Below are 24,371 nucleotides of genomic sequence, written 5' to 3' on the forward strand. Positions count from 1 at the left end.
GCACTGCTTCACCCTGTCAATATTTTCTTTCCTTAAGAGCACACTATTATTTATTCCTTATATAATTTATTTAAATTGAGGCATCAGATTGTATATAGTCCCTGCTCTAATTCTATTCCTCTGTAATAAACATATAGAGAGCTGCTGAATTCACAGGAAACAGGCTTGAGGTTGTACTGTAAGATATCAACAAAATTGGGATTTCAATCAGACCTAGACCGGCTTCTCTACACGAGGTGGAATAATTTGCATTTTTTGATATACATAAGAAATACACTAAAGGTGTCAAGATTACTACAGAACTAACTTTTAAAGCCTGAGCACAGTGCATTAATTTAAGCTTCATATTTTGCTCTGATGTGTTTCAGGAGAAATGTAAAAAAAAAAAAAACAATTAGAAAAATGATGTAATAAGGAATTAATAAGAGACACAACTACATTCTAGGCACAAAAAATGTTGCAAGAGAGTGAAAAAGCACAATCTATGTGCCCTGAATTACCAAGCAGCTATAAATCTGAAATTTCTATGTTCTCCGGCATTTCTTTTGGCACCGGAAGTAGCACCGTTTTCATTTTGTATGAACTGTTTCTAAGGGATTTATTTCATGAAGCACAGGAATCATTGTCTCGCATGACACTAATATGGTGAATTTATTTCAATGTTTGGAGATAATTGTGTCCATTTTTAATATGATTTTTATTTTACAGGAAATAAAATGTAAATACTGTGTAAAATTTGTTTGTGTAAATTTATATTGTAACAAAAGGAGACATGTTTACTCATATATACTCATATGTACATATGGCATTTGAAAAGAAAAAATATTGAGGGCGTTATGTTCTTAAACTAAAATATGTAATCAGCCAGTTAAAATTATAATTTTACAAATTCATCCAAACTCTAGACATAACAAACAAAGGATTAAAAATTATAATAATTAAAATAATTGATGATAAAATTAATAGATTTGATCATTAAGTCAACTCAAACAATAGGTATGAGAATTAAATGTATGAGTTCATTCACACATTCTTAAGAATCAAATTGCCCATAATTAGACAGAGCTGAAATATATATGAAAGAGAGGGAGAAAGAGAGGGAGAGATCCTGCCCTTCTGATTTTACAATAAAATGCAAATGTGTTCTTTTAATAAGGCACTTACATATTACATTATACATTATACATACATTAAGCATCTACATCCCTTCCACATCCATGTTCCAGCCTTATCTGCTGACTTCACCCTAAACCCAACATTGCAACAGGGAAAGTAATAAAAGGGCATTGCTGCAGATTGACTGTGCTTGTTACACAATTTTTTTAGTTACTTTTACTGCATATATCAAGGCTGGGACATTTGTTTTTTGAGGCGTGAGGATGTTCCTACAACCAGGTAACTGTCCCGTGAACGCTCCTTGGAAGTGTGTGACTTGCTGTTCAGCTTGGAGGGTTTCGGCAAAGCTCCCTTGCATGGGTCATGCTTCTGCAGGTACGTCCCAAGTGTTTCCCAGCCTCCACCAACACGCACCATAACATGCTTATCATTCAGCATCTGCAAAAAAACAAACAAACAAACAAAAAAAAGGCACACAGCTATTTATATAGGATTATTATATCTTTGTATTTTTAGATCTACTAAATTAAACTCGGTATCTGTAAAAACTGGCCTTCTATTAGGGCCATCTGACTTTATAAAACAATTAATAAGAATCATATTTTGACTATTTTGACACATATTGCTATTTGCTTATTGCAATTTACCCTAAAATATGTATTGATTAAATAATACAGAATAAAGTAGAGAGGCCTCCATGATGCTTTCACGCAGGTGTAGTAGTAATAGTAGTATTGGGTGTAGTAATAGTAATATAATAATCAGTTTAGCATTTCTAAATAATATCTATTGGTGCAGGTGTTTGTTTACTTTGAGCAAGAAGCTTATTAGTTGTTTATTATTCAGTAAACCATCAAAACTTGCAGTTTATAATCTGGTACAAAACTGCTCATAACGTCACTTCTACTCAACATTTTGATTTAATTTAGGGTGCAGGTTTAAGTTCAGGCAAATACCTAAGTACTGGAAAGGTTCATTAACATTTGTGACAAAATCTGGCTGGACATACAGACTGACATACCGACAAACAAATTCTGAGACTGTTTTCAGGTCCTTCAATGTATAAAATGTAAAGATACCACCAAAAGAGCGAGTTCTGACCAATGTACAGACAAAACCTATCTTTTATTTATATAGATATTTGCAGAACGATCAAGAAATGTGTTTGCTTTGTCTTCGGAGCCCTGAGCTAGACAAAATCATCCATTTTGGGGTTTAGTGAAGAATGAGCCCCTTTACATGAGCCCCTTTCTTTTGAAACAGATTAAATATTGAAAGCCTCCATCTCATTATACTTTAGTAAAAGGCAAATGAGAGAGAGAGAGAGAGAGAGAGAGAGAGAGAGCACTGTCAAAATCTCATTACGTTTAATGAAACACTGCCTCATGGCACCAGCTGAGCACCAGCTTAAGAGTAATCCAACTCACACACAAAGAAAGAGAGAGAGAAATTATTTAAAATAAAACTTTCTTAGACACACATATACAGTATATACACCCATTTATTGATGGACACTGACTAATTAATGTTGTTTTTTGTTGTTGTTGTTTTTTGTTGTTGTTATTTTTTTTTGTTTGTTTGTTTTTTGTGCAAATTTACACTTGCGACACACAAACCTCCAACACCCTCTAGCATAGTGCAAAAACTGCCATGGCAACAGCAGTTGAACAATAAAAAGCAGATACAGAGATGAGAAATGAAAGGTAGGGAAAAAGAGGGAAAGAGAGAAGATGCCCCTCTGTCCCTTGAGACATTCAGCCCTCCCCTCCCCTTACACACACACACATACACACACACACACACACCCCGCCCCAAACCCCTGTTCTCTCCTCTCCTGCTATCAGACATAACCCCTTCATTAGAGTGCTGTTCCACTGCTGGTATTACAAGCAGATTTATTTCAGGGTTCCCCTCCCACTTCAACTCCCAGCGGTCTCCTATGCATCCTAATCGAAAGATTCACACACGCACACATGCCAGGTCTTTTTAAAACGTGTGCTGTGTGTATCAGCTGCTGTAAAACTGATTAACATGTCAGGGTTGTCAGTATGTGCAAGTAAATGAATGTGATCCCGATGTTTTGACACCTTTAATTTCAGATAAACAGCCAGTTGTTAAAATAAATGTTGCTTTTTTTTTGTATTGCATTTCAAAACATGGACATTTCTTTTTTGCCTTCTGTACACTATGTTTTGCTTCTCTCTTAGACAGATGTCTCTTTGAAAATTTACAGCTTTATTTAATAACTGAATAGCCCCAATACATTTTCTTTTCTTCTACTGTTCTGCTCATGAGTACTGGAGGACACGTTGTGCTGGCAACAGTGGCTTTGAAAGCATTCAGATCAGCGTTTTGAGTCGTTGTGTACTGATATTGAACAATGAATGCACTGGTTCATGGCCAACACACTCCCCATCCTCCACTCCCTTTCCACATCCACTTTCCAGTGTGGAAACTAAATCCAGTTTATTTGCCTTCTTCTTCCTCTCAGCTGCACTTCAAGTCACAGCCACTAGATGCCAGACTGCAGTCACTCGCCACTCGCTTGAAATATGCCAGTATTTGTCAAGTTGAGAAGAATATCTCCCCAAGGATCGCATGCAGCCTATAGTAGAGATGTTCTAATTCAGGAGACAGCCTGCTCCATCTCTGTATTCTATTTTTGTCTAATCACTTGCAGAGCGAGGGGTGTGAATGCAGACACCATCCAGAACTGAAGACTAATCTGAGCAGGTTATCCCAGCTAATGGAAAAGACAGTCATTCAAGCATAATGACTGTTTAAGCAAAAGAAGAATAATGAGACTACATTCCAGCAAAGAACAAAAACATGGCTAAAATCTTTTTCATGCTTCACCTGATGTTCATGTTATCGTTCAGGGTTTTAAATCCTTTTTTAAAGCCGCTTAATGGATGCAGGTGTGAGGAACAGGAATGCATAATAACTAGGAGATACTGTAAAGACAACATCTTAGATATGTCTACATCTCTGATCCATGTTAATAGCGCATTTGATAGATTTTCGATAATAAAAACTCTATGTCATGCATCTGTTGGGTATCTATTAACAACGATTATTTGAGTAAGATGAATGAGGTAGATATCACTCCTATAATACTGTTGTCATGGCTCCGATATTGTCACATGTCCTTAATGCTGATTAAACGCTTCACGAATTGCTTTCTGTGCTTGTCCATGAAATATACCCATTCAAATGAGCTAATGAATTTGTGTCTTTTCCATTCATGAAATCATAAAAGCAAAGCAAATCCATCTCCCACACATATCTTTTCATAGAGAGATAGGATAAGAGATGGCATTAAAAGCTTTTTGATGGAGCCTCATGGATGAGAGCAAATGCAGACCTCTTTCTCTGTCTCCCTCATCTCTTCTCTGGATCTCCTGCTAATTGGCTCTGTGACATAAAGAGACTGCTTTTTCCCCTTAGGAGAGCGAACTGGAGCCCTGGAGGACTGGTCTGATTGAGAAATCACAGAAGATGAAGGAAGGAAGAGGCGGGACCAGCTAGAAGCCAACATCATTTAACGAGCTTCCCTGTGTAATCATACTGCTAATGACTTCAGCACTAAAATCAATAAATTGGCTCCTTTTTACAGCATGGCACTAAACTATAAGCTAAAGACACACCCTTAATTTATGTGTGGAAAATATTATTTTCTTAACGACCAGGATGATGGAGCTTTAACATTTTATGCAAAAATTATCTATGAACTATGTCACAAAAAATGCACAAAACAGTACCAAAGTCAAGACAACAGATTAAAAATATTGAAATGTTTCATTTAAACAGGAAATTATTTTGAAAAATCAATATTTTTATATTGTATATGTTTAAATTTTTTGTAAAAAAATATTTCTTCACTATTCAAATTTGTTTGTACAATTTAATTAAATTATAGAATAGTAGACTTCAGAGCATGTTAGCCATTATTTGTTTTGCTGTTTTTTAATAAACATATATAGGACTCAGGATTGTGCAGTATAGAGTGACATATCTGTTGAATTGAACTGAATTTTAGTTCATTCAACCAACTACCCAAAGGTGACTGTTAAAAAAATTGATTTAAAAAAATGGGTCACATAAGCAAAGAAACAGCACAGGTACACATGTTTTTACTGTTGTTTTTGTTTGTTTCGAGAGTTCCCATTATTCCTATTAGTGGTAAAATTGACCCTTTATTTCTTTGCCTATGTGATCAATTTATTTATTTATTTATTTATTTTTTCGGTGCTCAGTCACCTTTGGGTAGTCGGTTAAATGAAGTAAACTTATAAAAGTAATGATAATTTTTGTTCTACTTTACATTTTCGTAATCCCAAATACCGTACACAGTTTGAAATCTCCCTATTAACACACACCAGCACGGCTAATAAATTATATATAATATTTCCATACACATGTTGCAAAATTTGTGGCAGAACTAAATATTTTTAACAGTCATCCTTGAAATATACTGCGTAAAATATATTTAGAAGTGATTTAATTAGACATAAATTGCTTTCCAATGATCATATCATAAATGCCCTGTACAAGTAAGCTTATAGATCTAAAAAAAAAATAATAATAATAATAATAATTTAAAGTCCAAACAAGCATGATTACAATGCAAAAAATAAATTGCTAATGTTTTGAAAAATTAGCAGTAACTAAGTGCATGAATGTATTTATATACATTCAAGTTTGCTAATTTTCATGGAAGGTGTCAATCATTTAGAAGTTGACTGTACAGATGTGTATAATCGTCGATGGGGTTAAAGAGAAAATGCTAACATTAAAATAGAGAGAGCATATAGAATGTGGCCAAAGAATGAGATCCATCTAAAGAGGACAAAATTAATGTTTGCTTTTTGTAGTTTTAAATAATCAAAGAATGCCAGTCATCCTTGGTTGCTGAGCAGCAGCTCATATTGATGTAGGCATGCCACAGACATCTATTTGTTCTTTCTTCAGGATAAAAGCACTGGTGTTCTAAATCATTATATTTTTAACATGTCCGATGCTTCCAAATCTTGCCTGTATGTATCGGTTTTAGCAGGTGTAAGGGCTTGTTTTGTGTACATTAAGATGGTGGATGGTTATGAATTATAATAGCGAACCATAAGGCAATGTGTGAGGTCGGTATGGAAAAAGGCCTGGAAGTTGAACTGTCTCCGAAAACAGGCTGATTAATATATTGATCACTGGGACAGCAAAGAGAGATAGTGTGAGTTAAATAAGAGGTGTCTGATAAGTGTAATTGAGCATGTAATGGTTTGAGCAGGTCCCCTATTAGCAGAAGTGACAATGCTGTGAAGTGCTCTTTAATGTCTATTGCATGAGTGGCTATAGTGAGTGAGGAAATATTTGTTCCTTTTTTCCCTCTTATTTTTTCTCAAATATTTTTCATTGCTGTATCTTTAGGCAAATTTGTTTTATATTTACCTACTATGAGAAAGCTTGTTAAAGGGTTCATCATCTGATTTTATCTACTGGTCAGTCAGTACCTTTTTTTCTCTACTATTCAAAATGTGTGAACCTTTTCTTCATGTTGCCAAGCAACCCAAGCTCCCATGAGTGTTTGCCTTTGAATGAATTCCACACATTTCCCCCCTAACCCGGGTCCTAACTAACAAAATAGAAATTGAATAGGCAACAAGAAAAGCACTAGTTGAGATGTTGCTAATGCATTACATTAAAATTATTTATAGCATTAGTTATCATTAACAAGCAAGAGATTAAAATAAATAAACCATAATCGTACCAGAGTCAAAAATGCTTGAAATTAGTTTTTAGTAACTAATCAATTAAACCTTATAATAAACACTTAAATGAACTAATTATTAACAATCCATGTTATATATATATATATATATATATATATATATATATATATATATATATATATATGTATTATGAAAATAAATGTCATGTTGCTATTGGACTTCCAGTGATTTCTTTGAAATTGTTTTTTATTGTGGGACAGAATGACTATACAACTTTCATCTTTAATGCAATCCTCATTCTTGGCAGAATTGATAGTGGTTCAATAAGACCAACTTTGCTCCACAAATTTTAAATAGGGTTGAGGCTGCCAAAGCTTAAGGAACACTCTGTTTTGTCCTAGCTGATGATTTGAATTTGTGCTGAAGAATTTTAAGGTAATCGACCTAATTCATCACCCCTTCCACTTTGAGCAACGCACCTGTACCACTGGTCGCTAAACCTACCCAAAGCATGATGTTTGGTGGGTACAATCTTAGGGTTGAAGACCTCGCCCCCACCCCTCCATACATACCTCAAAACTTCAAGTCCATTAGTGGATCCTGGGTTGTTCCTGACCATCCAAACCAATTTCAGCTGAGAGTAACAGATTGGCTTTTCTTTCAAATCTGAGGAAAATAGCTACACCTGCCAGTAACTTTTAAATAAAATGATTTTAACTTGATGTGGTAATCTGCTGTTGTTTAACAAGTGACTTGTGTAAATCTCCAGTCAATCATCATCACTTATGGGAAATTAAAGAGGCTTTGAACTTGGTGAATAAAAAGACATTTCAGGATATTCAGCAGCATTAAATTATTGATCTAAGAGGGTGTATATATATTTTTGACTTCTTAGGTATATTCTTTACCATGCGTTGATATCTGTAAACCCAAAATAAATGATATATTGTGCTTCAAATATTTTCATTGTTTACATTTATTATAAAAGTATTCAGAAAAAAATTCAAAGAATAATTAAAAACCCAATATTGTCAAGCTATTCATATGACTAGCATCTGTAAACTTTTGAGCGGAACTGTACTTTAATGTATGTTGTTAACATTGCTTAGTGTTTATTATTTCTAAAGCTTAAGGTTTAATATTTTTAACGCTTTATTTGTTCCACTATTCCAATCTCTATTAAGGCTTAAGTATTATTTAGATTTTGAACAATTAGATCATATTATTTGATCTAATATGCTAATCTATGCATATCTAATATAAGCAATCTGCATTAAAGAAATTTTCTAACTTGAATGATTGATTTAATCTGAAGGTGCTTATACAAAGAGGAGGAAAGCTCAGGGCTATACTTACCCTCACATACAGCACTTTATCCCCTATTCGGTAGTGGCCTTTGGGTTGTTTCTCAATGCGGAACCTAACATCACATGTGCATGGTGGGTCTTCTGAAATCTGTTTCACCTAGAGCAAAACAGAGCCTTTTTATACTATGCATTCAAATAAACAGTATTGTGTTTGTTAATCATTTTAACTCACTATAGCATCCAGTAGGCCGTCTTTGCCCTTTGGGTTTCGTGAGGAGGGGGTGGTTGTTGGTGTTTGAACAATTGCCTGTGGATTGGGTTTAGGATCAGGTTTAGGCTTAAGTTCAGTTTCAGGTTCAGGTACCAACTCAGTATCTGGCTTAGGTTTAGGCTCAGGTTCTGTTTCATGTTTCAGCTCATCTGCCTTCTCAGCCTTAGGATCTGGTTCCAGCTCAGGCTCTGGTTCAGGTTCAGGTTCCAGCTCAGGTAGAGGATCCAGCTCTGTTTCTGGCTTAGGCTCAGGTTCAGGTTCGAGTTCAGGCTTAGGTTCAGGTTCTGGTTCCAGCACAGGTTCTGGTTCAGGTTCTGGTTCAGCTTCTAGCTCAGGTTCTGGCTCAGGCTCAGGTTCAGGTTCCAGCTCACACTCTGGCTTAGACTCAGGTTGAGGTTCAGGTTCCAGCTCAGCTTCTGGCTCAGGTTCATGTTCCAGCTCATGTTTCAGCTCAGGTTCATGTTCCAGCTCAGATTCATGTTCCAGATCAGGTTTCAGCTCAGGTTCAGATTCCAGCGTAGGTTTAGGTTCTGGTTCCTGTTCCAGCTCAAGCTCAAGTACTGGTTCTAGCTCAGGTTGAGGTTCTGGTTCAAGCACAGATTCTGGCTCAGGCTCAGGTTCCAGTTCAGACTCAGGTTCTGGTTCTGTCTCAGGTTCAGGCTCAGATTGTAAGACTGGGGCAGAGGCAAATTCTGAAGAACAGGTTGGAAGTGGAGAGGCAGGTGGTGTGATTGGAGACACAGGAGTAGGCAAAAGACAAGGAGGTGGAAAAGAAGGTGGAAAGAAAAGAGAACTGGATGGAGAGGGTAATGATGAACCAAAGACTATCGGTGAGGATAAGGAATGAAATTCTTCTTTCTCAATCTCTTTTTCCAATTTGACCAGACCAGGTGGATCAACACCATACCTGTGAGAAATGATAGATAATTCAGTGAGTAAATGGAATGTATGTTGCGCCACTTAAATGTTAAAAAACTGTAATCTCTGATTAAAACCTTAGCCTATTAGATTTAATCCTGGTTAAAGCTTAACCCTTCTTAGTGCAACCCGGTCTGACAAAGAAAGAACTGATTACACATGAACAACTATAACACACTATTTTGTGCGTTTCAAGATTCTATGTACAGTAGAACACCTCAAAAGATTTTTTTAGATAAAAATTTTTTACAGCATATTAAGCTATATATAAGCTAAGAGGTACTGCGGGAAACCCTGATGGACCATAGTTCCATCAACACAGGTCAGCCTAAGCTCTATTTGACCATTTACATAGAAAGCAAAAACTCAAGCTTAAATAATTTAAAATACTGAAAAAGTGTACAGCAGTTATCTCCTGAAAAACCATTATCTTCCAATCATTTTCTTCTCAGCAAAACAAACAAGAAAATAAACATGTCTAAGGAAAAAACAATAAGCTCTCACTTTGAGACAATTCTCCCAAGCTGCATGAGGCACACACACACATCCCGTGGATGCCTTCGGAGAACTAAAGAAAAACAAACACTGCATATTAACGACTTAACAATTTGACTCATGTTGAGAAACAACAGGATCCGGTCATACAACAGCCACTAAACCTGAAAGAGAATATGTTCCTATTCTGTGGTTTAAAATTCATTATCAAAAGTCAGTAAACTGAAGGAATGTATCAGAAATAAAACATAATACAAATCCAATAGCTGACAGGGTGATATTATACAAACTGAAATTAAGTAGATTTGTCTTCTTACACAGCACTTTCAAAAAATAATTTATCAAAAAGCATGTTTATCGTTACTTGCATTATAACAGCTATAAAACAGTTTTTTCCTGACTACCCTTTGTTTTTTTCTCTTTTTGTTTTTGAAATAAATAATAAATATAAATAATAAGTTTAGCTTGTCATTTTGCAAAAAAAACAATGCGTTCTATATACTAACATACATTCTGTCCTGAAGACTTTTCTGTGCATTTAAACTTTAATTTACAGCTTTACTTCTGTCTGTTACTAAGCATTGATACTGGAGACTCCTTCCCTAGTTGCCATCCAAGCTTGTGCAAGCTATTACTATAAAATCAATGTTAGAATTAGAAAATTAATCTAACCCTATGAAATGCAACTAGAACTATTGTCAGACCTAGTAAATTAATGAAATTCTTTTGACAAAAAACAGATTCACAAATTCAGCAGCACTTTTTAATAAGCATAACAAAACCTTTACAAAATGAATGTTTGCATCAATAATGATCCCAGAGTGTGTCTTTGAGGTACAATATCAGGATTAAGAAAAAACAATAAAATGACACAGGAAGATAAAGGATCTCATACACTGACAATCAACAAGATCAAAAGATAAAACAAAATACTTCAAAAGAAGAGAAGCTGCGTCTCGGAAAGGTTTAAGCCTTTCCAATTCTCAAAATATAGGAGCATATATCATATCTTTAAAAAATACACTGCCTGGCCAAATAATAAAAAAATTTACACACTATTAGATTTCACTTAATCACCTTTAGCTTTTATTACAGCACACAATGAGATGGCCAGTTCATGTGTAAAAATGATTCCTCATGCTCCCAATCTTCATTGATGTGATGTGACACCCTGGTCAGTACTTTCAGATTGCCAGCTGACTTTATTTTATAATGATGCTGAGTCTAGACCTAACCACATAATGATGCTGAGTCTAGACCTGACCAACTGAAGCAGCCCCATGCCATAACACTGTATTCATACTATGACCACTACGCATGCTGTTTGCATCTCTTCATGCACTCCCTATCTCACCCTGATGTACCCATCGCCTGGAAAAGGGTCAGTCTAAACTCCACAGACCACATGACCTTTTTCCATTGCTCCATAGTCTAATCTTTTATTAATATTTTTACTAATTAGTGGTTTTCTTATGGCCACACAGCTGTTTAGTCCCAATCCTGTTAGTTCTCATCACATTGTGTGTGTATGGAAATACTTTACCCTTAATTTTCAGCATTAAACATAGCTATTTCTTACAATGCGACTTTAAAAACTGTTGACGTAATCTCCACTCAATCTCCATAATTTTTTCCGACCTAATTTCTTTTACAAAGTTGACGGTTCAGCACTATTCTTCCAGGTGTTTATAATGATAAAGGGTAAGAAAAGATTTTTAACCCAGATCCAGTCATTTTAAATCTGTATGTGCAAGACCAGAAGTGTAGTTGTAAAGTGCAGTTTCTGATTTTGTGCTTATGAAAAGGAGGCACTACTTTTAAGGCATTGCAACCCACATACAAAACAAACATGGTATTATCTGTTTAAGTAACATGGAACGCTCTGTTTGAGAGGAGGATGACGCATGTAGAAGGGATTACCTTTTTATAACAGATCTGTGTTGAAACAGGTTTTAAATGCATTACTTGCAATTAAAGGCAAAAAATAATCATTGTTAACATTTTTTTTCCTGTAAAATGATTATTTGATGGTTTTGTCTGATTTGTTCATAAAGGCATAACAAGTTCCAGGACTTTTCTGTGTATCTTTTCCGAACAATGTCCTGTACTATTCATCTTTTCTAAACAAATAAAGTACATGTATTAAAGGACTGGAACACTCTCTTTTTTATTCTCTTTGCAACATATAATCCTTTCCTTCCCCTGATCCTACGCTTTTCACTCCCTTTTCATCTCATTCCAACAATATTGTCCTCATTTTTCCTTTTTTTTTTTTTTACAATATTTTTCAGCAAGCACGTCCAATGACAGCACAGCACAAAAGGGTCATGAGAAACCCTGCTGATACTGAACTGCCATTCAGCTCTATTCCCAGTGGAGCTTATATGAGGAAAGTGAGACAGAGAGATGGATGAAGAGAGAGAGCGAGAGCGAGAGAGAGAGAGAGCGAGAGAGAGAGAGAGAGAGAGAGAGAGAGAGAGAGAGCATAAGGCAGGGTGGGGGTTCTGTCTCCATGCCAGTGCCTCAGGCTTAACATCATCAAAGCAAACCATTAAGCAAAATATACTATTTATGTGATTTTTAATTAAGAAAACAGGAAGAAAGATATTTTGTGAGTTCTGTTTTTTGTAGAACTGTATCCCAAAATTAAATAGGTAATAAACAATCCATCTACTGGCATGTGAGTGGGAGGTGGGACGACGCTGGAGAATTCATTCTGTGAATTCATGTTAATTCTGTGGGGTGGACATGCACTAAAAGCGACCACTGAAAATTAACCTGAGCTCAGGAGTGACTCACTGCACCACCAGTTTTTAACATTTTAATACCATTATTCACTCTAAAGTTTATCCTTCTTTTTAATGGTGTGTAAGATTTAGTTATTTGCTAAAACAAGTACACAACACCGATCGTGTACACCGCCAAACAGCACTTATTTTTTCACTTTAATAAAACAATGATAGCCATAAAATAATCATAGTACCATCAATTTATAATTATAGAAATTTTCCTAAAACTTTAAAATGACATACCAAGATCATCTGACTCAAAAAGATGAGTTGGGCCTATGCCAATTTTACGGCACCAGAACAGAAAGTTGGCTGTGTTGTCTCGGGCAAAAAATGAACCAGGAGCTGCATCAGCTCTCCAGTGAATCATACGCCGGATGAAGGGCTGCAAAACACACAGTGTAATTATCGGCCATAAATGACTAACACATTTAAAATCATCGAAATATGTATGATAAAATATACACTGAAAACAGAGTATTGCTGAAAAATTTGAAAGCTATATATTTTAGAATAAGCACATTTAAGCAGATGTTCTTTTAAAAGTTACAGCTTCATTATCTGTTTCTTTTGTCTCAGACCACTGAGCAGACGATGAAAAAAGATGCAGGGAGAAATCGCAGTAGAAAAGAGGGAAGACAGCAAACAGCACACAGATGGCTCATAAGATGAGGGAGAAACCAGCCAAAGACTTTTTATTCTCTCTATTCTTTAGTGTGCTGTATTCCATCTGTAATCTGCGTCCATTAAACAACTAAATAATGCAAAGAATAACAGGCTGAAGTTGTGGCTCTTTCTATATAAAAAATATAGAGAATTAGATATAGATCAATATTACAGTTTTGTTGTTATAATGACATAAATGAAACCCAGCTCAGTAGAAAGCAAAAAAACCCAGAAGTTTAATAAACATACACAACATTAATCTGAAAGCTGCTAGACACTACTCAGTAGTTATGCTGTAGTTGACTGAGCAACATTTAAGGGTTTAGATAAATGTTCTGGTGTGAGGACCTTGCCATTGCTAGCCAGAACCATCCTCTCCTGTAACGCTTCAGCCAGCTGGCAGAGCACAACTCCAGTCTCGAGCATGTCCAGGAAGTTCTCAGCTGTTATATTGTTAGTTCCTAAATAACAGATTAACAGATATAGAGACTCAAAAACTAGTAATACACAGTGCTTCGGAATCAGTACTGTATTATAAGTTTGGAACAATTAACATTGGGTTTATAATGAAAACTATAAACTGCAGTATGTAACAATTAATGACATATATGGCAAAATTATTAATTACCTTAATCTTAAAAATAAATTATACTCAAAGAGATTTAAACACAATATAAAACAAATATTTTTTGGCTTGAACGACCCAAGATATATTGTACGCTACTGTATATAATGAACATATACTGTACATGCACAGGCAGTGAAAAACATCTTTAGGGCCAATCAGAACGACTTATTTTCCTTAATTTTGAATTTTGACAGTCTCCAAAAGTAGGAGATTTAACAGAAATTTTGCACAAAATGATAGTTCCTCCATGCCCAGTGACTGTATATGAGGCAAAAAAAAGTGCAAAGATCAAAGTTTCTGAACTGCAAATCACAGTACAGAGTGTAAAATATGGTGGAACACTGGAGCTTTGGGGCTGTTTTGCAACTAGTGGTTATGACATCTGACAAATAACAGGGCATTTTAGCCTAAGACATGGCTTCTTTGCAAGAAGGATAAGCCAGTCATAGATTGATATTTTTTCAAGTTTATGACTTACATCAATATCAAACCACAGATGGTAGGATGAAAAAAAAAAAGTTTTTTTTTTTACTATATTGGTCTCCTGATGTTATCCATAGTCTTGTTTGATATAGAAGATATGCAAAAACTTAAAAGAAATATTTAATCATTTCCATGTATCATCAACAGGTCTTTCAAAACTGTTGAGTGGGGCCAACATAATTCATAGTAACTTAAATTCAAAATAACTTTATAGACTAAATGAAACTATAATTATAAAACTAAATCAATGTTTGTTTCACATGCACAAGAATGACTCATTGGATGTGTTGCTCTGTTTTCATTTATTCTTTTTTACTAATTTTCATCTGTATGTGTCTCCAGATGTGTCTACAGGGGAAAGGTGTCTGCACAGTATGTGTGATCCTATAAAAACCTTTCTCCTCCATAAAACCGGTTCTTCCTTTTTAGCTGGTGTTGCATTCTTCCTGGGCCTCGGGCACACTCACAGGTGCTCAGAAACATCCTCTAAGTACTAAGTGAACTGCAAGCACCACTCCAGCCCCCTAACTGCTTACAGGGATGTAGATGAATTCCAGGGCTTGGGTGTTAAGTAAAGGAACTGAGAGTTGGGTACTGGAGCAAAGGATGAAGTAGAGGCATCAAAGGAGGCAAACCACAACAAAACTAGATGCATAAACAGATACTGATGTACAGAATGATGTGGATGCTCATTAACTCCATCCCTTTAGACAGAGAGCGAGAGATGCTGGTAATTAAACAAATTGCCCCCCCCCTGTAGTCCGCAGCGCCCATATGGCCAGACTAGCGCTGAGAACAGAAAGGGGTTGCCGGATATGGGTAGGGATGGTTGTTTGTTTGCATCAACAAAAAGGCCAGTGGAGTTTGAATAAGCTAAAATGTAAATAAGAATCTTTATGCAAAATGACCAGCAGGCTTTTGTGAAAATCTCTGGGTGGCTTGTGTTTATAATAATATGCTGGTCTCTGACTTGCTCAACCTCACAACTCTTTCCCCCTATCAAAGCAATAAGACAAGCAGTGGCAAGTCCTGCTTTATTTGTAAAAGCAAATCTGGGTGTTCGAATACCTGCAAATACCTATTTTTTTTTACTTTGCATTGGTCCTACCTGTAGGGAAATATTATGCAATTTAGGTAATGCAATTTGTCTGAAAATGTGATACTGGCCACAATTCTAGATCATCCATATACAGTATGACGGGTTGTTTTTGTTTTTTGTGGATTTTAAATCGCTTGTATAAAAAGGAAACATTCAGTATTGTTGGATATTATGTTATTTGATTATGTGCATAGAGGAAACATCTAATATTTACTTTTCTGTCAATTACATTTCCTGTCAGTTCATATCCAATCCTGCCTTTGTATTCAGTCCTTCTAGTCTAAATGTTGCTCGAGGCATGGCTTTACCGGAAACACTGAAGGGAGGAGTTTATTTGTTTGAGCTTTAAATTTCAAAGCAACCTCAACTAACATGCATCATGAATTTCACTGGCTTACCCAGAATGGTGTTGATCCACAGAGCGAGGTCTTCCTTCATGGGAAGTAAGCTTGCTTCATGCCTGCTGGCTAGCCACTCACTGTACTGTTGCTGGCAGGAGAGGACAGGAGCACGATCCCGACGGACACCGAATGGCCAAAACATCCTATAACACAACCCAAGACCTGCATTAATAAACATTCACCATCTTACAGAAGGAATCGAAAGTTTGCGTCTATTACCATGCAAGAAATGATGACAGTGGGATTACTGTCTAAAGTTATATAAACTTTATATATAATAAGTAATATATACGTGAAAATATCCTTTGAGCCTTTTTATTAGGAATATTTGCATGCACATAGGAATAGTATATATTTTTAAATAATCTGAACTAATTTCTTCATAAATGTCATTTGCTGTTAAAATGGGCAGTATATTGGTTTTAGCACTTTTTTCCAGGTCCGGGGTTTTTGTCGTGGAGTCTTTGTGCGTGGAGTTTGCATGTTCTCCCCGTGCTTGTTTTCCTCCCACAGTCCAAAGACATGAAGATTATGCTTATTGGCCTTCCCAAATTGTATGACTGTCTGTATGTGTGTGTGTGCCCTGCGATGAATTGGCACCCTGTCCAGATTGTACCCTACCTCGTGCCCTAAGCCTCCAAGGTCCCCCACGACCCTAATTACAGAATAAAGTGGTGCAGATGTTGAGTGAGTGGGGTGAGTCAGTGTTCTTAAAATGATGAGTTAAGCATTGTGTTGTTCTGTTTAGTAAAACAAGTAGTATTCATTTATATAACTGTTTTTGTTTCTTAGGACAAACGTAGAATCACAATGCATTTGTGTATCATATACAGTATTTTCTTTCCCATAACAGATTAACAGTATTATATATAATTAATAATTATATATTATAAATATTATATCATTTTTTTAATGAACACATGGTTACATATTTCTTATTTGTTAGTAGTAGACCGACCGACTTTGGAAACCTTGCCCCCTTTTAAGTAACTTTAAAAATACTCTGGGGGAAAAGCCTGCCTCAGTACATACAATGATTGCACTGAATGCCATCCTTTCACTATTTACTACTGTATAACTTTGCTCCTGGGTTCATCGTAAAACTGCAGTGTATTTATTTAAAGAGCTTCCAGGCTATTTGTAGTGCGCCATATGTAGCAAACAGCTCCAACAGATTCAGTCCAATTTTTACGTACATAAAACTGATGGAATTTGACATGCAACAATGAAGGAATTGAATTGAAAAGTCATTTTTGGCTTGGGTATGGACGCATGCTGGTCACATGTCTGTGCCTTTCTCAGTGGGCTACTGTCTGATCAGACCATGCACAGGTTTATACCACGTCTAATGAGCCAGAGCTACTGTAGAAACTGGAACATACTGCACTACAGGCAGGTTTAGAAAGCAGGATATAAGAATTTGGAAATAATGAGAGAGTCCAGCTGTGTCGTTCTGAACATTATCTTTCAGGGTGAGCGATGTGTAAATCAGTGACTCCATTTTTGTGTTGAATATTATAAATCTGATAGTAACAGAATATTTACAGCACAGTCTTGTGAATTAACATGTGCTTTGTCTCATACTAAAACAATATGCACAAGCTTCACTACACCAAAACACCCAAATATGCTTCTATTCATTAAGAAAAAATTTACTGGCAAGGACACATGCCAACTCCTAACAACTGACGCCTACTGCTTCTACATTCTAGACAACACAATCATCATGGGGGTCTTAATGTGTGTAGCAAATCATTTTCCCACGTCCTGTAACCGCACTGCTTTTCTTGAGGAAGAGAAGAGAAAGCAGACACCTGCGGGGCAGATGTGTGAGATCCAAACAGGAGCAGACAGGAATGATGGCAAAAACCAAGCCCCTGTTTATTTTCTTAAAGCCTATAGATGACAAGCTGCAGTGAGGAAGGGGCACAGATGTACAGATGTATGATGATAAAGAAACAGGTAGTGAACAAACACCCTCATGGTGCAAACAGCTTCATGGACCTTTCACCCTGTAATGACCCTCTAATGACCAGAGCATTTGCAAGTGGTAAACAAAGTCAACTCCAGTTCTTATCTGCATATTCTAAGCAGGAGGATAGGGGTAATGCTGAAACAACATTGCTGTGTAAATAAAGGTGAACTAAAAGAAAAAAGTTACGCAGATTCAAAACTTGGGACTTATATATAACTAATATATTGTTAAACGTTATGGGTAGAAGGTAAAAAAATTTACTTTCAATTTCAGAAAAGGAATGTCTAAAAAATTTTAATTCCATCAATACAGATTTGCAGCGATTTGTAAATGTAAATTTTAATATAATAAGTTAGAAAGAAATCACAGTCAAGTGATGTCCCCATTATAGCAATTTGCCAAAGATGACGTTCTATGTTGCAGAACATCTGTGACATACTGTAAGTGGGTTCCTGTTATCACTTAGTTATCAATCTATTGTTTTTTTTTTCTCTTCCTGAAACTGAAATTGAAATGGACCCTGGAGAGGCGATGCCATCATCCCGCCTAGTATAAGTTTAGTTCATGTTATTGAGAATAGGGAAAAGTGCATGGCATAAATTATTTGGTAAAGAGGAAATTGTTGTCATGGTCATATTTGAAATCAATATTTGCATTGTGACTAGTAAAGCATATAAAAGCAAATCAAGTTAATCCTGTATCTAGTGTTTGGAAAATGTAATCTCAAGATCAACTCATTTTCCGGTAACAGCATGTCCTAAAGTGTTTTATTCCTCTCATATTTAAGCAACCTGTCATTACTCACTCATCGTCTATACCGCTTTACCCTGTATTCAGGGTTACGGAGGGTGGAGCCTATCCCAGGAGACTTAGGGCACGAGGAGGGGTACACCCTGGACAGGGTGCCAATCCATGGGGTAAAAAAAACAAAAACAAAAAAACAATACTATTGTCTGATTTAAAAAAAAGAAATATTGTCTATTGCAAAAATCTTACTTAATGAAATGTTTTTAAAATCCATTACTACTGTAAATATTATTAAATTTCCATTGTGAGAAAGATCTGACTATACAGTATACATATCGCATTAAGCTCACCTGCCTAATCTCCCCAGCTCAGTCTGCACAAGCCTTTTGTTTTTTGCCTGCTTGGTTTTACATTTAGATTTACATTTATGGCAATTTCGGGCACCCTTAGCCAGAGTGACTTACATTTCCCTCATTGTACATCTGAGCAGGTGAGGATTGAAGGCAATGGCTTAGGAAATTAGGAAATACTTGATCTCTAACAAGGGTAAGGTGGGTTATACATATCAAAGAAACATCTTCATGAATCCCGGGTTTCCAGTAGAACTCTGACCAAAGTATCACAGTGCTTCCACCAGCTTGTCTTCTTCCCAAAGTGCAGCCTGGTGCTATTTCTTCCCTAGACAATTGAAGTACACACATCCGACTGTCCACAAATATGACTCATCAAATCAGGCCATGTTTGTCCACTGCTCCGTGGTTCAGGCTTGATGCTCATGTTTATATTGTAGGTTACATTCACTGGTGACGTGGGCACTCTGACCAGTTTGTGGCTTCAATCAGACCTGCTTCTAACACGTCAATTTCGAGAACTGACACTTGCCATTTGATATATCCCACCCAGTGACAGGTCCCAGTAATAAGACCACCAACGGTATTCATTGTCAGTTGTTTTAATGTTATATCTGATCACTGTATGATCACTGCAAAATGTTCTTTTACAATAGAAATGATAATGTATTAAAACAACCAAGTTTTTATAGAAAAATCAGTCATTGATAAATTATTGAAGAATTTGAAACATAATAAACAGAATAAACTTAAATTCTAATAATATATCCGGGTATGTATGTTACAAAAACATTTGCAACCTTTTACCTTGCACAACTTTAAACATTTTAAACATCACCAAACACAAATGATTAATTAGCTAATTATAAAACTGGATATGCCCGGAATCAGAAAACTGTTTAATGCAGACTAATGGATCTCTGAGAATGAGGCTAAGAAACCAGCTTTACTCAGCCCAACTTCATTCATTCTGCAAACGTGTCGGATTGCTCCCTCTTTACTGGTCTAATTTTTTGTAGCTGTCTGTGAGCTCTGTAATCCATTTGAAGTTAGTTTCTCTAACTTTGTATGTTCTACCAATTTGTTGTTTTAAAGGAGGTGATCATGACTACGGTTTAAAGCACTTCCAAGTACTGCTGATGGAAGCTGCTTTCATAGTCAGTTTATGGAAACTTTTCAGATCCTGTTAACACTAATCCATGTGACTAAGGTGTGGTCTTATTTCACTGGATTCAATGAATTGAAAGAACAGAGACTTGTGTTATAGAGCGGTCTATTTAGTATCAATAAAAAATATATTTTTATAAATTGACATGGTAAATTGCAGTAATGATGTTTAAGTATGATTTTAGCATTAATAAACAATCATGATCAGTCATTGTGCAGTGCTAGACGGGAAGACTGTCTGTCATATGAGTTCATGTAAAATGTTAAAGACATCACACATGAATGTGTATGTTGTCATATACTTCACCTGTCCAAACAATCACAGTCATAAGAACATGAGAGGAATAAATGTTCCTAAATCAGTGCTCTTATTCTAATCCATTTAAAAGAAGAGGTAAACAATGATTTCTTTTATATTTTTTGATGGTCTGTTTGAACATGAAGATCTACGCCAAAACCCAACCCTTGATCCAGGACGAACCATATGAAAGAGCCGTGAGCTTTCTAGCACATTGTGTTCTATGTAAACTTGAAATAGAAAGGTTGTATCCAGGTAGCATAACATAATCTGTTCCGATATCAAATCCAGCAGTTTGAGCTCTGGCAATTCAAAACGTATTTTCATTAAATATTTCCTGCAGTGTGTCTGTGAAACTTGAGCTGGTATCATCTACTATTAATAGTACTATTAATAACAGTACTGCATTTGACAACAACAACAGTGTGTGTGAAACACAGACCAGAGCAGGAAAGCTGAGACAAGATACAGAAACAGGATCCATTAATGGGTTATATAAGGTTCATTCTCTGACATTTAATCCAGAATTGCTGCTATCGCTGCTCCTATATATATGGATATATATACCAAAGTTCTCGTTTAAACCTTAAATTTGCATAATCAGCATCAGCCTCTAGACATTTTAAATGACACTTCTAAATGACAGTGATTTTTTTTTTATGGCTGTAAATGGAAAACATACTGTACACACCATGAGTGAATAAAAAATGTTAAAATGTGTCCTCACATATGTACTCACCATAAGTATACCAGCAGTTACTTGTATCTAATCAGACAATCAAGATTGTCTGATTAGCAGCAATGCAATCCAAAACATTACACAGATACAGGTCAGGTGCTTCAGGTATGCACACATCGAGAATCAGAATGAAGAAAGGTGAGATCTCTGTGGCTTTGCTTATGCCATGGATGTTGCCTCCAAATAGACTGGTTTGATTATTTTATAAAATGCTGATTTTTTTTGTATTTTTACATACAATAAGAGTTAAAACAGAATGTCGAGAAAACCAAAACACTGATCGAGCTGACTTTAGCTGGAAACACATTCTTGATATAAAAGGTCAGAGAAAACTGGGCAGATTGGGACAGGCTGCCAGGAGGAATGGCATTAACTGTGCTGGACAGAAAATCATCTCAGCATGCACAAAACAATGAACCTTGAGGTGGGTGCTACAACTGCAGACCGCACGCCTATCAGCCAAGAACGTGAATCTATTCATTTTCATCAACAATACTAAACATTATACTAGACTCAGTCAGAAACAACGTCTCGACAGGTGGTGTGCGTCAGAAGTATGTAAAATCCATATGAATGCCAGGACCCAAGGTTTCCAAGCGCTACACTGCCTGAGCTGGCATGTAAGATCAGACCAAAGGCGCTAGCCCTCACATCATGTGCCTTAATGAGACAAGGGTGGCATAGACCTTAATAGTTAGTATGAAGCTTGAAGACCACAAGACCTGACATTTTGGAGATGCTCTGGCAAGGTTTGACATTAGGTAGACATTTGGTGGATCTTTAGGCTTGCATATTTTTGTATCAGATGATGGTTGATCTGTATGTGTGGAGGTGGAGGGAATAATCTCACCACTAGGGTACAACATCATGTTATATCCATATTTGGCAACAGATTACAAGAAACCAAGTGCTTACTGATTATTTTCTTGAGCAACTTTGTATTATCAAGATTAAGAGATATATATAAGATGTATTTCCTGTAGCAAACAAATTCAACAGAAATTATAAACATAATGATGATATCTCTGCTAAAGAGGTTGGAGCCTAAGGATGAACATACATATTATAGTTGTAGAGTTTTATTTTAATTAAGAATGTCTTAATATCTTATTAATTTTCCTATATCATCAGATACAGATATGGAAACGATGTTTAAACATCTTTGTTGTACTTATTACTTTAAATGTCTTATTGCCCCATAATTTATATGTTCCTCATTTTGTTCTAATGCAATCTGTTGATTGAACACGGCTTTACTGTATATCTAAACCGTATTTACAGTACAATTTATAATTTTTGCATTACATAGCCTATGTATATCTGCTGTTTATAAATTTGCAGATCACTTCCCTCTGTAGTCTTGTATTGTATGTATTATCTTCCAATTAATAATAAAGCATGCCAATAAATTATATTAATTATTATATCTTAATTAATGTTATTTAGTTACAGACATTGTAAATCTTGTACCATGCACAAGGTCATTAATAAGTTAAAAAGAACATAAAAAGACAGCAGTACAAGACTTACCTTAGTCAAGTTCTTCACACCTACAGTATGTGGAACTCCAGCCAGTCTGCTGTCCAACACACCGTCAGTATTCAAGTTCCTTCTCTCACACACACACACACACACACACACACACAAACCAAATCTCATTGCCTACGTCCCAAACCGCGTGCATAATACGGAGAAATAGGCAGACTACCTGTGGTAACTATGGTAACGCAGCGTTGTCCGCTGATTTGACGGAATACTATGTAGCAGAGTAGAGTGCGGTTTGGGACGCAGCCACAGTCATACACTTTGAGGAAGTGCTCAAAGACAAAGTGCACTTGCTTGAGAGAGCTGTAAAGTTGTCCGACATCACTTATTTGCTTTTTGACCAAGAAAACAAGTAATATCAAAACTAGATGTCGGACATCATTACTCTTCCGTGGTCCTTTTTTTTCGTGGGAATTATTATTATTTACATTAAAGATGCTCTTGGATTATATTTCACTTTAAATAATCACAATAAATGTATAATAGTTTTTATCACTTGAAGTTTAAATCAAAATGATTAAAAGATCTATTTTGTTTAAACAATTTGTATAACGTTACAAATCCCGTCAAAATAAATAAAACTAAATTAAAAACTGGATGTTTTTTATATGCACATTTTTTAAAGGTATTGAGCCACATGACTAGGGCATATTATCATATTTGAGGAAGAATTGTGGCTGACCCAGAGTTGAAAAGAAGAGAACACACACACACACACACACACACAAAGAGATTATGCAAAGAAGAGTCTTGGCGGCACTTCTTAGATCAAAGTAGAGTTTTCCTAGAGGGCAGATTGAAAGACACCGATCACATGATATTAACGCACCTTGTATAAATTTGTGTAAAGTTATAAGCTTCTGCAATGCTTTCAGTTTTGTGCCAATCCTGGAAGTAATGAAAACAAATTCCTAAACAAATATTTATTTTTCATATTTATTTTGTAACTCCAAACAGTCTCCAAAAACTATTTATTTGTCTTATTTTATATAAACATACAAACCTTAAAATCATAATTTTAATAATAAAAATCAGATAAACTGAATGAATCTTTGAGGCAATAGCCTAGAATTTACTGTCATTTAGACTTTCTGCTTGCTCTGTAAAAGTTTGTTTCACTATGGACGAGCTACATTGTCCAAAAAATTGATCAAGCTCATTACCTGGCTGAAATTAAAGCTAAAAACAGTACCAACCAAAGAGCAAGGGGAGGAAGATTGTGTGCAGAAGGTAGAAACAGTTCTTACTCAGTGCTATATGTTTGCTGTAGGTATTTCAGTTTTATTGGAACATATTTATTAAATATAAGGGAACTTATGTATGATCTCATTGTTTGAATGTAAGGAAATGTCAGAATTAAATGTATCGATATAAAGTATCAATTTCCCCTTTTCCTAAATCAGATTTCTTGAACAGTTTGCTAATCTCATCCATTAACAGAAATGGACAACAGCTGAACTATAATTTGTTGATGGGCCATTCTTAATACAATTCTTTCCCATCTGTTTTTGTTGTTTACAATGTTAATTTCTGACCACAGCACAGCTGGTGGTTGTATAGTCTTGGCTAGTGAGCTTGTTTTTATTCCAGTATGAAGTTTAAGGTTTTTCATAAATCACCTCAAACCAGCACTAAGATGCCACATTATTGTCAT

The 24,371-nt window shown here is 35.9% G+C and overlaps 1 protein-coding gene across 1 annotated transcript; it reads right to left on the minus strand.

Annotated features, from left to right (window-relative positions):
* Positions 1-975: 975 nt before the first annotated feature.
* gas2b (growth arrest-specific 2b) lies at positions 976-22,783 on the minus strand. The gene is made up of 8 exons (XM_053492940.1): positions 22,703-22,783; positions 15,894-16,039; positions 13,634-13,746; positions 12,863-13,004; positions 9,840-9,903; positions 8,379-9,324; positions 8,196-8,303; positions 976-1,554 (listed from the first exon to the last, which is right to left on the minus strand). The coding sequence occupies exons 2-8, from the start codon at positions 16,036-16,038 to the stop codon at positions 1,345-1,347; spliced, it is 1,728 nt and encodes a 575-aa protein (XP_053348915.1). The 5' UTR covers position 16,039; positions 22,703-22,783; the 3' UTR covers positions 976-1,344.
* Positions 22,784-24,371: the final 1,588 nt, after the last annotated feature.

The sequence above is a fragment of the Clarias gariepinus genome, chromosome 3 (genome assembly GCF_024256425.1).
Source record: "Clarias gariepinus isolate MV-2021 ecotype Netherlands chromosome 3, CGAR_prim_01v2, whole genome shotgun sequence".
Lineage (NCBI taxonomy): Eukaryota > Metazoa > Chordata > Actinopteri > Siluriformes > Clariidae > Clarias > Clarias gariepinus.